Genomic DNA, 14,629 nt, shown 5'->3' with positions numbered 1-14,629 from the left:
CTGAACCATCAGAACTCCATCAAGACATATGCAGGGAGGTGGATCCCAGCATGAGGCCCAGATGGCTTAGATATTAAACCACAATCTACATGGTTTTAAATCACCATCCAATGTTCTCTTTCAGCTCAAGAAGATTTGTACTAGTAGCTATTCTCCCCCCACCCATCCTCACATTTGCTAAGTTCTTTAACCTTATTGACACCATATTGTTACTCACAACACCTCGGTCCCAAGGTAAGTGTGATGGGAATATCTCGGAGCATCTACATGGTGCCAGGCAGTGTGGGCAGATGGACAGATGCAACCCCACCCTCAAAGAAGTTAATGTCTAGTGGGATGCAGGCAGTTAAATACAATGTGCTAAGCTAAAGGATTATCACTATAGTTTTTCAATGGATGACCCAGGGTCACAGAGGTTAAGTGAGCTGGAAGGGGTAGAGGGGCCCATGCGGACTCTCAGACACAAGCATGTGCACAATCCAGACCTATCAACTTAGATCTTACTATAGTTCCAGACAAGAGGATGTCCAAAGCATCCTAACCTTTCCAAAAAGCAACTGATGGGCTCATTCAAAATATTTAGTTCAATTTAAACAATCCCTCTAGCGACCTTGTTAAATTAAAAACATTTTAAACAACTTTGCAAACTAACGTAAGTTTAAATGCATGTTTCTGCAGGCATGTCCCAGAAGAGGCTTTTTGTACTTGGCTCTAAGACAACGTTGGCAAAATGTGGTCACCGGACCAGCAGCATCAGCCTCACTCAAGAGCCTGTTAAAAAATGCAAATTCTCCGGCTCTTCCCCAGAGTTACCGAATCAGGGGGTGCCCAGCAATCTCTTAGCGAGCTCTCCACACTAAAGCTGGAGAAGCATAGCTGGAGGCTTTGCCAAACCAAACACTTCACTTGTTAATGAAAATAATGTCATTTTGGTATCTTTTCCAGACACCTTGGTGACTAAGTTAAAATATAAAATTGTGAGAGAAGAGACTGGATTTGAAAGAATTTCTTGGCTTAGGATGGACTCAAGTTTCTTTAAAGCATTTAAAAAGTAAATAGTGTATTTGACATTAAAATTTGATATGTAACATCACCCGCACTCTCTAGGAAGCTCTTGGGTAGCTGGACCCTTAACTGTTTAGCTCATTCATCAAAGAAGCATTAGCTTAGCACTTCCCATGTATTTAGCACCAGGTGCTGGGAAGATGGAAATTTTTATTGAACTAAAAGAGATGAAAAAACCGCTTATATGTATTATAAAAATTTGATATTATTAAACAGTATAGATGACAAATCTCTCACAAAATTTATTCAAATGTCATATTAATTACAAGACAAACATATTCTTAGGAAACATAGTACCCATATGTGAGTTTACATTTGCATCAGAGAGGTCAGAAATACCTGCTATTCACTTCTAATTACCAGATAAAATGGCACTTGCCACTCACATGACAGCTCAGTGGTCTACAATACAAGCAAAGCTGGGCCTCTGTCCTCCCTGCTTCTCTACAATGACTCCTCTCTGACGAGTTCTAAACAATGGAGACAACCTGCAGTCAGCTTAGAAACCCAAGGGCCTCACAGCAGCAAGATGAACCTCTGCTATAAACCCAGATAGCTTACCATCTAATATAGTAAAAGTTACTTTGTTTGAATCCTAGAGCGTATGAGTTTCCTACTGCTGCTGTAACAAAATACACTTCGTGGCTTAAAACAACATACATTTATTATCTTACAGTTCTGGAGATCAGATGTCCAAAATCAGTTTCACTGGGCTGCCACCAAGGAGCTGGCAGGCTGCATTCATTCTGAAGGCTCCAGAGGAATCTTTCTAGAGGCCACCTGCATCCCTGGCTTGTGGCCCCTTTCTTTATCTTTAAAGCCAGCCGAATAGCATTCTTCTCTCTCTCTCTCTCTCTCTCTCTCTCTCTCTCTCTCTCTCTCTCTAATCCAGGATAGTCATCCCATCTCCAAATCCTTAATTATAACTAAAAAGTCTCTGTTACCATGTACAGTAACATTCACAGGTTCCTGTAGGGATTAGAAGGTGAACATTCTGGAGGTGGGAGTGCGGCACATTGTTTACCTACCCCACTGGATGCGTACCTCCTGAGCATTAAAAAAACCTTCTAAAGCACAAGTCAATAGTTAGTGTATATGTGACTTGTGAGCAGGGAAGGGAACAACCATGGAGAGGACACTCCTCATGAGCAAGGTTTATGCCAGGTGCCTTTTGTGCCATCTCTCATTCATCCCTCCAACAACCCTAGGAGGCAGCTGCCATTATTATTCCCCCTTACAGCTGAGGAAAAGGACTCCTCGATTCAGTCACTTGCCCAGCACACATGCCCAGTATGTGAGATCCAGATCTGCCTGATTCCAGAGTCCATGTTTATTCTTCATCCCAAATCTGCTTCCCCTGATGTAATGAATTATCCCAAGGCTCAGCCCACACCTATATGAGGGGCTAGTATAACAAATGTAATTTTTGTACCTCCACATCACAGTCAGCATTTTTTTCTTCTTCAACTGATTTTATATGTAGAACTAGTGGCCCGGTGCATGAAATTCATGCACATTAAAAGGGGATTAATTAGAGGAAATAATTTAATATTGCTATTTGCCCTTTCTCTAAAATAGAAGTGTCAGAGATGAAAGAAAATTAGTAAAATATATATGAAAACCTTCCTCCTGTCAGAGTCTGGGGCGCACCATGGGACCCAGAGTCAAGTCCCTGCCCACCCACATGCACCTCAAAATCACATGAGACCCAGACCCGGCCGCCCGCCCCCCCGCCCCCCAGCATTGGGCTAGATCCAGACCCAGCCAGTCCCACCCTTGTCAAGCTCTGCTGGGCAGGGGGCGTAGCCTCAGGTCCCCTGGCCCGGCACCAGGATGGGGGTGTGGCCTGAGGTCCCCCAGCCCAGACGAAGGCGGGGGATGTGCCTTGAGGTCCCCTGTCAAGCCCCACCAGGTGGGGGACACGGCCTGAGGTCCCATGTCAAGCCCTGCTGGGTGGGGGGCATGGCCTGAGGTCCCCCACTGGCAGCGGGGTACAACCTCAGGTCCCCCATATAGCCCCGCTGGGAGGGGGGTGAGGCCTGAGTTCCCCCAACCCAGCACTGGGGGTGTACCTTGAGGTCCCCTGTCAAGCCCCACTGGGTGGGGGTCATGGCCTGAGGTCCCCTGTCAAGCCCTGCCAGGCAGGGGGGCACAGCTTCAAGTCCCCTGGCCTGGTGCTGGGTGGGGGGGCACGGCCTGAGGTCCCCTGTCAAGCCCTGCCAGGCAGGGGGTGCAGTCTGAGGTCCCCCGGCCTGGTGCCGGGGTGGGGGGCATGGCCTAAAGTCCCCTGTCAAGCTCCACCTGGTGGGAGGTGCGGCCTGAGGTTCCCCCAGCTTGGCGCTGGAGCAGGGGAGCAGCCTGAGTTCCCCTAGCCCAGCACCAGGACAGGAAGCACACCTTGAGGTCCCTTGTCAAGCCCCGCCGGGCGGGGGGCGTGGGCTCAGGTCCCCTGGCCTGGCGCTGGGGTGGGGGGCGCGGCCTGAGGTCCCCTGTCAAGCCCCACAGGGGCGGGGAAGGGCATAGTCTCAGGTCCCTGCTGATTGCTCATTAAGGTTCCTTATGGGAACTTGGCCTCAGCTGTGGGTGCAGCCATCTTTGTGATGGAGTGATGGTCAATTTGCATATTCCCTCTTTATTATATAGGATAGCCTAACTGTTAAGGGAATGGACTTAGAGCCAGGCTTCCAGGGTTCAAACTTTGCTTGTCACTTAGTAGCTGTGTGACCTCAGACAAGTTACTCAACCTTTTTCTGCCTCAGTTTCCTCATCTGTGAAATGGAATGATAATGGTTTTATGAAGATAAAATCAGTTAATGCAGGTAAAATGTCTAAAACAGTGCCCAGCTATAAATGTCTATAATAATAAAAGGGTAATATGCTAATTAGACCGGACGAAGCCGGGGCCGGAGGGAAGCCAGTGCCAGCAGCCATGGGAAGGAAGGCCTACTCTTGCACAAATTTCATGTATTGGGCCTCTAGTTATTATATAAAAACATGGACAGAACCAGGGCCAATGACAATAAACCTAGGCTCTCCAGCAGGAGGGGAAAAGATAAGACGTTGTTTAGCATGACTCACAGCCCCTGGCAGAGCACAGAGCACAGCAGAGACATCAGGGTCTAAGTTCTCCAGACCCTTTAATGGAATGAACAGAATATATTTCTCATTCCACAGGGTTGTTATGAGAATAAAATGAGTTAAAACACATAAAGCACTTAGAAGAGTGCCTTGCCATTTTTATTATCAATATTAATTCCTGGAAGTTATAAAGATGCCTAAAAACGCTTACCTCAAGCAACAGAAAAGCCAATAAACTGAAAATTAACTGAAATGTCCTACTTGGGTCCTCTGGATAAACCAAGGAAGAAAGGAATTTAGAGAAGGGAAGATACTTTCAGAATAGTGCTACATACCCACTGCTTGAAGCCCATACAGAACCACCAAGCTAATACCCACTGCTCAAATCACTGCTCAGCTATAGATAATGATGTGAGAACAATGGTATGTTTCAGTCCTCTAGCCACATGGCCAAGTCCAGGCAGCTCCCTCCTTGGTCTTTCTAGCCACCCATCCACCCATCCAACATTTGTTAAATACCTACTATATGCCAGTCATGCAAGTCATGGGTGCTTACTCAGGACATCCAGGTGAACGACATGGTGTCTCCTTCAAGAATGTAAGTAAACAGACAACCACAAGAGAGTGTGTTGTGAGAAATGCAGGCACAGGACACCAGGGGACACAAAAGACAAGTGGCACCTAAGTATCTCAACTCCTTCAAGTAACAATTGACCTGAATATTAAAGGTTACAATATCTAGGTGGGACGATGGTAAGGTCTTCCCGGCAGGCTGGACAGCACGCCACAAAGCACAAAGGCATGAGTGCACACGGCCTTCTTGGGGAACCCCAAGTTCTAGTATGTCTGGGGTATAGAATCCGAATGGCCAAGTGGCAAGAGACGATGGTAACTGGATCATGAAGGCCCTTCCCTCTCTTGTGTGGTCAAGTATTTGGAGAAGGAAATGGGGGGTCAGTGATGGGGTTAAAAAGAGGTGTGACTAGGGAGGCAGAGAGGTGGATGTGGAGGTTGTCACCATCTTTGAAAGGCAATGACGGTGGATATATCACCTTGAGTAGGAAGTAGTGGGTGCTTCCTGCTGATCGCAGCCCTGGACTTGGCTTTAAATTCAAAGTGGCCTGTGGGCTTTACCTCATGCCTTCTTGGAGCTGGAACATATGTGCACCCTTAGGGTCGTGTAAAAATAGGCCTAGGGGCCCAGGGCAGAGGCACCTCAGCTGCCCAAGGATCTCAGACACTGCCCAGGCATGTGGCTGGCTTTCTGGCAGCTGTTGGGAGGGCTCAAGGTCACTGGGCCCAGAAACCTGATCCTGTTGCAGACGGCCTTCCCTTGGCCCAGGCGGCTCCATGGAGAACACTCAGAAATACCTCGCGCCATGCTCTTCAAGGCCATCTCGATAGGCTGCCTTTTGCTAAGGGCCACCCGCCCGTTTTCTTGAGTTCCTATCAACAGGCCAACTTGGGTCCTTTCCAGAAATAATCAATTTCCCCTCCCCCCCACTGGCTTCTTGCGAACTCCTGGCTAAACCCAGAGCTGATTCTGCTGTATCCACAAATGAAAAGTAAGGAGAACAGGGATTAGTGAGGCAAAGATTATTCTTATTTCACCCTTTCTCTGTCACTCAGTGAACACCACATACTCTTAAGCTAGACAGACTTGGGTTCCAGCTCCAACTCTGCTTCCTAGGTGAGTGATCTGGGGCAAAAAGTAACCTTTTAAAGCCTCAGTCTCCATATGCAAAATATAGACAATAATTGCATCTACTTCAGAGGATTGCTTTGGGGAATAACTAATAATTAGGTAGAGCTCTTAACATGTTCCATGCATCGTGAGTGCTCAGAAATGTAAGTTTTCTCACTGAAACCTCACAACAGCCTCTGAGGCAGGTACTATTACTATTCCCATTATAGAAACTGGTCCCCTGAGAGCCTACGGAACATGCTCCAGACCACAGGCAGTCGGCCGTCAGAGCCCATGCTCTTAGCCATGATGCCTTGCAGCACCCAGAGATCAGAGGTGAAAGGAAGACCTAGTCTGTCTTTTCACAGAGGAGACTCTGGACCAGAGGAATGTGGGCTGGATCCAGGAGCAGCGCTGGGACCTGAGGGCTGGGGCGCCCGTGCTCTTTCCCAGCTTCATCGCACAGTGTCTTCCTAGGTGCTGGCCTTCTGATAGGGGACTTCAGGGGCACCTCTGACAGTGAGGAGGGGTGGGCAGGGCAAAGGGAGAGGCTAAGATAGCTCTGCCATGAGCCACTTACTCCTGTTCATTGCAGCAATTCCTCTTTTTTCACTTTCACATATGGGGCTCCACATATGCTTTTATTTGGGGGGGCAGGAAGGGACTCTGCTCACGGAATAGAAGTTTGCAAACCACACAGATGTCCTTCTCTGTGTTGAAGTGCAAACTCCTATTGTCTTGAGAACTCGGGTGCTGGCATTTTCCACAGGAGCCCCTGAAGGGACAGGGTGGGGAACAGACCCATGCCTTCAGCATCGGGAGCCCCGAACTTGGGGTTCTATGGAGCCCCGCGAGGCACATGGGCTGGCCACTGGAATCCGTGATCTGCTCGGGCTGTGTGCAAAATTCCTGGGTATGTGTCACATGGGGAGGAGAGGGCTGGTGACATTTCTCAAATTTTCAAGAGGTTCCATGTCCCCAAACACATGAATGACTACTAAGACTATCATCACCATGGAAACTGCCATGGGCTGAGTGCTGACCCTATGCTAGGAAAATGGGGATTATAAGGACACTTACCTCAAAGGGCTGTTGGGAGGATGAACCAAGAGGGTATTTGTAAAGCACTTAGAATGGCACCTGCCACAGAGCAAACACTCTATAGGCCTTAGTTATATTGTAGCATTGTAATTATTATTAACCATTATTATCATTTTCATTGCCTCATCAGTCCTCACAAAACCTTTATGAGGTACATATTATTATCAATCCCACTTTATAGGACAGGAAATAGAGGCTTCAAAGGGTTAAATAATTAGCTCAAGGCACAGACTAGCACAGAAGGGACTCCTACTTGGCCTGTCTGGCTCTCAAGCCCCGGCTGGCCCCCAATCTGGATGCCCCGAGGGAAGGAGGCAGGAGGACTCCCTGACAGCCCAGGAGGAAGCAGGTGGGCAGGAGGCCCCAGAGGACCCCAGGCCTGAGGTCAGCCAGCCAGAGGGGAAAACAGGCCTGGGGCTTTCCACGGAAAGGGCCAGCAGGCCTTGCTAACTTTGCACCTCTCCTAATCAACAGCAGAAAGCCAAGCCACTTAGAATAATAGTGATTTAAAAAGAAAACTACCCCCTGCAGTGGCCATCCCTGGGCCCCAAAGTGAGCCCATGTTCCGGAGCTCCATGGGTTCCAGGAGCAAGGCAGGCCGCCTCAGCGCTGGCTGGCAGAGTGCCAAGCAATGCTTCTCCTTCCAAACTAACACATAACTCTGCTGAACACACCACCACTGGAAAGCCAAAAAGATGCCCCTAGGTTGCCACGGCAACGCTAAACAGACAAAACAGTTAACCAGCTCTGACGCACACACAAACTTATTCAAGGGCCCAAAGGACTGATTTGGAGCGGGGAAGGGGCAGGAGAGGGGAGTGTTGTTTCTGCAGTTCCATCTCCAAGGATTTGGCGCCCAAAGAATCTAGGTCAGGCTGAAACAGGGCAAAAGACTCAAACATAAGCTGAGACCAAGCTCGCTGGGGAAAGGGAAGTCACTGCCTGCCTCTGCCCTTCGGTCAGGGTCACAGTCCTATTTCACTAGGGCGGGAGATGGGCGCTCGAGAGTTACAGATGCCAATGATCCTAGCTCTGCCTCTCCCAGGGGACAGCCCTCTGCTACCCGGCATTCCGATCTTCTCACCCCTAAGTGGGGAGTGCCATGCCGGCCACAGCAGAGTTGGGAGGATCCAATGGGCTCATGAGTGTAAAATCATGGGTAAACCTGAAAGCACTGTGTGGAGGCACATTAGAGCTGATGTTAAAAATATTAACCACCATTTCCCACCAGGTAGGGGTTTCATTTTCCAGGTCCCTGGTTCAACTCCTACCCACAGGAGTTGATGATGGTTATTTTCCTTTCGGAGACTTTGTTCCCGGGTCCATTGGGGGTTGCTCTGTGAGCTGTGGCAATCTGGGGAGCAATGATGAACGCAGGCTTGTGCTGGGTCTGAAAAGACCACCATGCCTGTGGGGTCTGTTGTATTCTGGGCTCGTCCATGCCTCAGCCCTCACCTTGGATGCAACATGACAAAGGGTTGATGTTGCTGAGAGGCAGGGAGAATCTCACGAGACACAGCTCATAGCACTCGGGGAAGATCATTAAAAAGATATTGCGAAACCTTCTTCAGCAGGGTCTGTGACACCCTCAGGGAAACAGATTCTCCAGAAATGGGAATGCTTGTCCACCTATCACCCCGCTGTGGCAAACCCTCTTGCCTTTGAGACTCACCCCTTAGAAGGTATTCTAAAACCTCCCCAGTACCTGCGGTGGAATGGGCCCCGGTGCCCCATATGGTGCCTGTGGGAGCAGCTGCACTGTCCCGTTGTTCTCATTGTCCTCTGGTCTCCTGCCTACTCATCACGGAGGTCCCTGAGGACAGGAATCACATGTTGTTCACCTGGGGTATTCCCTTGGCCTAGCCCAGTGCCTGGAATTCGTTAGCACTCTGAATGTTTGTCGATTGACTGGCTAAAAGTATGCAATGTCATGCCCAGGGTTGTGCAGTGAGGCCCCTGGAATCTAGTCCATATGTCACAAGTATCTGCTTTTATGCCCCCATGGCCTGGGGATAGAGCAGGACTCGAAGCAGAGCCTGGAGTGCAGGAGTTAGAGCAGGGAATGGAGCCTGGGCTCTGGTGGGTCAGGAGGGGGAGGGTAAGTAAGAGGGTTGGAGCAAGAGGTGAAGGCTTGTGCCTCCCACCCACAAAATCAAAGCTCACATTCCTACCCACCGGTAAGCTGATGAAGTGAATTTCCCCTTTGATAACTGGAATAACACCCATTTTTCCTGCTTTGAGATGAAATTGCTTTTCTTTGGCTCCACTATTAAAGGGCCCTGAAGATACTCTGTTTTCTTAGAGAGTGAGCACATTAACTCCATGCTGGTTATTTTCAAGGGACTGACAGTTATCCTCCCAACAGGTACACTCCCCACCTTCTCAACTCATTGTGCGTCATCTTCCTTTTATCAATACGATGCTCTCCACATACCTTTTCCTCTGACCTCCTCCAAACAAGCAACCTTCAGCAAACAACAAACCTCTATCATTAGCCACCCTAAGCAAGGCCTAAGTTAACCTAGGAATCTAGAAACGGTGGCCCATCCACTATGCTATATTCTCAAAGTGTGCTTCCCAAGAATAGAAATGCTTCACTCTATATGCTCTCTCCCCCCCCCCCTTTCTTTCTCTCTCTCTCTCTCTCTTCTCTCTCTCTCTCTCTCTCTCTCTCTCACACACACACACACACACACACACACACACACACACACACACACACGTGTCCTATTAGCCAGAACAACACCGGGCTTGTCTATAAGAACTTCCCCGGTGCCCCAGGCCAGTTCTGCCTTATGAATTTGTCACTGTTTTGTAATATAGGGGAAAGGACAATGGCCCCGTTGTCCTTATCATCATCCTTCTCATTTCCTACAGAGTGGAATGACTGTGGTGGGGGTTCTTACATCTTCCTGGACTCGCATCCTGTAGCTGAACTGTTCTCTGCTACGTTTGCCACCAGACCACGTCTGCTTCCCTGCCCCTAAGCTGGAACTCATCACCACAGGCAATTATCGAATTTTTATATCCTTGCATTCTAAAAAAAAGTCCATAAAACAAAAACAGTACTTCCACAGCTGAAAGAGTTATGGAGAAACCACAAAATTGCACTGGTACTAGGGTAGTATTTATAAATAAGATATTAACATATACAACTGAATTTGCACAGAAGAACCTGAGGTGAGAATCTTATTTTATAAGTTTGAAAGTGGACTTTAACAACAGACAACACCTCCAGTAGAAGGTGCGGAAAATACAAATGTTCCCAATAGAATAAAAGGTTCACTACCTTCAAATGTCAGTTCTACATACGCATTAGCCTGAGCTGGGATGCAGGCATTGACATCTATCCCAGGAGGAAGTACTGCATCTCTTCCATGTGAAGATATGACTGCATGTGCAAAATGCCTGCACTAAAATTAAGTCTTCTATCCTCCAAGTTTTCTCAATTATTAATACACTAGACAGCTGCAGTAGCTCTAGCAAAAATAGCAGCCACGCTTTTCCAAAAGTCAAAGCAGCCATGAGCTGTCTGAGGGGACTTTCCTATGTAAGGACTAGTTGCTCTCTGGATCAAACGAAAAGAAACAATCTCCAATGGGACAATAAAACAGAGAAACATGTTTCAGAATGTACACTGAAAAGTGACTTCCCCCCACCACACACACACATACACACACACACACACACACACATACACACACACATACACACACACACACTCACCCTCTCTATAATGAAAAGTTGTGTACATGCAAAAAAGTTGACCGAACAGGCTATCTGTCCAATTCATTGGGATAACAAACAATTCAGAAATTAGACAGTGTGCCCAAGTCATTTTAGTGCATTCTGGAATGAGACTATCAAATTGTGCCTAATCAACTGGAGTGAGGTAAGGTTAGAGAACAAATTATCCTTTTTTTTTTCATTTTATTTTCAGATTTCTAGAAGCAAATTAATGTCCGGGGGTGGGGGGGATGTCCTTAAGTTGCTACCTTCATATTAAACAGGCATTAGCATTATTAACAGACTCTGATAATATACATCCTTTGTGTAAATATCCATGTTTGAAAGAAAACCTAAGCACTCAAAGCATCACAATTTAATGTTTTCTCAACTCAACAGTGATCATGAATTTTAATTCAATGGTTACATGCAGAACATGCAACAAGCAAAGAATAGATTTTAAAAGATTCTTTTTTAAAAAAAGCTTTAATATCAGAGCTTAAGCAAGCACATCACAGCAGAGGGAATATCACTTGTCAAGGTTACATTGAGAATGATATGCATATAATTCATTTCCCGTCACAGTTCTGATTTCACATTGTTCTAACCTTTAAAGGGAATCAGACCACAATGCCTTCATTTCTGAGTAGGGAGATACCACCACCTCATCCGAGCCTCCGCTTCATACACAAACAGAAATTGCTGTGGGTCTTTAAGGAAGCAGAACAAGCAAGAACAGTCCAAGTTCTAAACAAGCATATGTTTGCACCGGTTCTGCACAATTTGTTCCTAAGAGCAAACACACCATATTTCGTTGCTGCTGTTTCACCATCTACATAAAAATCACAGCCATTTTGCAGTAAATGCCAACAAATGTCAGAAGAGCAGACCGTGGCTACTTGGAAATGGCTGTTAGTTTATTAATATAATCCCCCAGAGTGAAGCTTATGGCATGAATGTTTTCAAGATGGTCAATATCATTCAGAGGCAGGGCTAACACGACACCAGCACTCTCTACCCCTGTACCACTTACCATTTGCGATCTGTTCTTCGGACAGCCATTGATGTCTTCGATCTTTTCATTTGCTGAAAAAGGAAACACAAGTCAGAAAAATAAATCACCACCACAGACACTTGGAATCTTGATGTTCAGGACCCTTGAGGCCAACCAAGTCCTAAGGCCTAGACTGGGTCTGTCCAATCAGCACAGGCATGTGAAATACTGAGAGGCATCTCGCAAGCTTTAGGACTTACTCATCGAGCCGCCGTCCTCCAGGGACAGCTGGGCCAAGGTCATCACCTAAAGCAGAGACAACTGCATTGACGACAGTCTTGGAGCATCGGGGCATCGTGGAAATTAAGACTGGGATCGTGCTTTAGGCTCTTAGACAGGCAAGAGCAACCTCCCCACAAAAGACAGGCTGGTTAAGAGTGGATCAGTCTAGCTACGACTCAGCTCCAGGGCACAAAAGCTACAGATGATAACATGTCACCCCATCTTTAGGCAGAAATACGAACATTGCTTTACACTAACAGGATTACTAATAATCCTGTTCCCAACTGGAGGCAAACAGGGAAAATGAGAGAGTGAGACTTAAAAATGGCTCACCCAAGACCCCAGGGTAAGTCCAAATTAGATCTGGGATACTCTTGAAGTCATAATAGATTTTACCTACTAAGAGAATTGAAAGCAAGAGGGTGCACTGAATTAACTGGAAACCAAGTACCAGTAACAGGGAAGAAAGGGCCCGTCTCCCATGGTGAAGTATGGAGGACCCCCTGCAGAATGAGCCCTGGATATCTCTGAGGGTGGAGTTTTCGACTGCAGCTGCCCTAAAACAACAGTACATGTAGAGGTCAGGACACTGGCTCTAGGGGCAGATACTCCAGTCTGAATCCCACCTCTGCAGATTCTCAGCTGTGTGACCTTGTCCATGTCACTCAACCTCTCTGGGCTAAAGTTTGCACATCTATGAGATGGAGCTCATACTACCTATGTCACAGGAGGAGCTATGAGAAATAGATTATATAATGCCAGTAAAATGCTTAGCACAGTGCCTAGCACACAGTGTGTTCTATAAATGGTAGCTATCAGAAATGGTATAAATCAGTGGTGGCGAACCTATGACACGTGTGTCAGCACTGACACGCGTACCCATTTCTGATGACACGCGGCCGCTGAGGCGGCCGCATGCCGAGGATGAAACATTTGCTGCTCCTGAGGATGAAACATTTGCGAAATAATGTTTTTTCCTCAAAGTGACACACTACCTGAGTTATGCTCAGTTTTTTGGTGAAGTTTGACATACCAACCTCAAAAGGTTGCCCATCACTGGTATAAATGCTTACCTATGATGTCTCCATCTGAGTTAAGCCCAGAAACTCAGCAGGATTCCATAGTAAAGAACTAAGGATCTGCCTTTTTTTTGTGTGTGAAGCCTTTATAAGCTTCTCCCCCAATTCCATGACCTCTCACGCCATTGCCCCACCCAGGAGGATAAGGCACACTCAGTTCTCAAAAAAAAAATAAAAATCCATAAACATCCCATCAAATGTTCATGAATACAGTGCCTAAAACTTCCATGAAGACAAAAAACATTAAAAACTCTCTGAAAAGGGTAACGGAATCAAAGTGTCCCACACCTCTAGGACTTTAGAACACCTGAACCTAAACACAGCTCACCATCGCTTCAGTTGGGCTTATTTTGCTCTCTCTAGTAGTTTCTTCCTTGAGAGAGAAGTGAAAATAAGAAAGCCAACTAGTGACAAGAAATTGTTTAAAAACCGAATTACCATGAGACTGTCTGGATGGTATACATACAACTTAATCTACACTGCCTTTAGAAGATGCCAAAAGTAAATTTGCAAAACAAAACAAAACAAATGCAAGGTGGGCTTATGACCCACCTGGAGAGATCTTCAGGGACCCAATGAGTTTTCTCAAGAGAACACTGGATTAGGCATTTTAAAAAGCCTCTTCCACCACCTGCTTCTCCTACTCCCAAAAGAGGTGTCACGGAGCATTTAAAAAGCACATAAGCCCTGGTCAGTGTGGTTCAATTGATTGGAGCATCATCCTCTACACTAAAAGGTTGTGGGTTCGATCCCTGGTGGGAGCACATGAATGCTTTCTCTCTCTCTCTCTCTCTCTCTCTCTCTCTCTCTCTCTCTCTCTCTGTCTCTCTCCCTCCCTCTCTTTCTTCCTCTGTCTAAAATCAGTTAAAAATAAAAAGCATGTAAAAGATGCCCAATGAATGGGATTTAAATAAATTGATATTGGTTCTTAAGTTCACCAGAAAACACAGCCAGAATATAACATTCCTACGTAAACACCACAAGAACAAGGACTCCCATCTGCTCTGCTCCATACTGTAACCCCAGAGCTCTGGACAGTGAGACACACAGTGACCACTCAGTAAATATTTGTTGAGTGGAAGTAAGGAATGAATACTCTGACCATTTCAAACAATCAGAAGTGTTACTGCCTGTTTTGTCCTTTCACTTGTCAATATAGATGTGCATATTGAAGATTAAAAAAAATGATCCTTGACGAATGTCACTCCTTCATCCATGAGAAACAATGACAGGCCTGCACTGTGACCGTAGATTTTGATATACCACACTCGAGAATTAATTGTGGCTTTGGGGCGTTAATGACACTCAAGATATCTTCCAACTGGATACTCATGATGGCCAAAGTCATTGGATTCTGCCCAGATCAGCATTAGGTCATTAGCGTCCATTAAAGCGAAGGATGGATAACTGAGATCTAAGAAATCATTTTAAAGATTCTTTATGTACCTTCTGGATAAATGAAAACAAAAGCTTGGTCTAATTACTTCTCTGATTCTTATTCATGGTCTGTCCACTAAATCATAGTCAAGTGTTCCTTGAATTCAAATGATCACAAGTCCTATGAGCCTAATTCTGCCATTTACAACATTCAAAATAAAACAGTGGGGTGGAGCCTATTCC

At 46.4% G+C, this 14,629-nt stretch overlaps 1 protein-coding gene across 2 annotated transcripts in view; it reads right to left on the bottom strand.

The window, feature by feature from the left end:
* The window catches only part of NAV2 (neuron navigator 2), a 367,959-nt gene that overhangs the window by 225,561 nt on the left and 127,769 nt on the right, over nt 1-14,629 (bottom strand). For both annotated transcript variants that reach the window (XM_008148978.3, XM_008148980.2), the window contains exon 3: nt 11,688-11,740. In XM_008148978.3, the coding sequence (XP_008147200.2) occupies nt 11,688-11,740 (53 nt within the window). The remainder of the gene's footprint in view (nt 1-11,687; nt 11,741-14,629) is intronic.

This window comes from Eptesicus fuscus, chromosome 13 (genome assembly GCF_027574615.1).
Source record: "Eptesicus fuscus isolate TK198812 chromosome 13, DD_ASM_mEF_20220401, whole genome shotgun sequence".
Classification (NCBI taxonomy): domain Eukaryota; kingdom Metazoa; phylum Chordata; class Mammalia; order Chiroptera; family Vespertilionidae; genus Eptesicus; species Eptesicus fuscus.
Note: the sequence above shows the minus strand (reverse complement) of the source record. Positions and strands in the feature narration are given on the sequence as shown.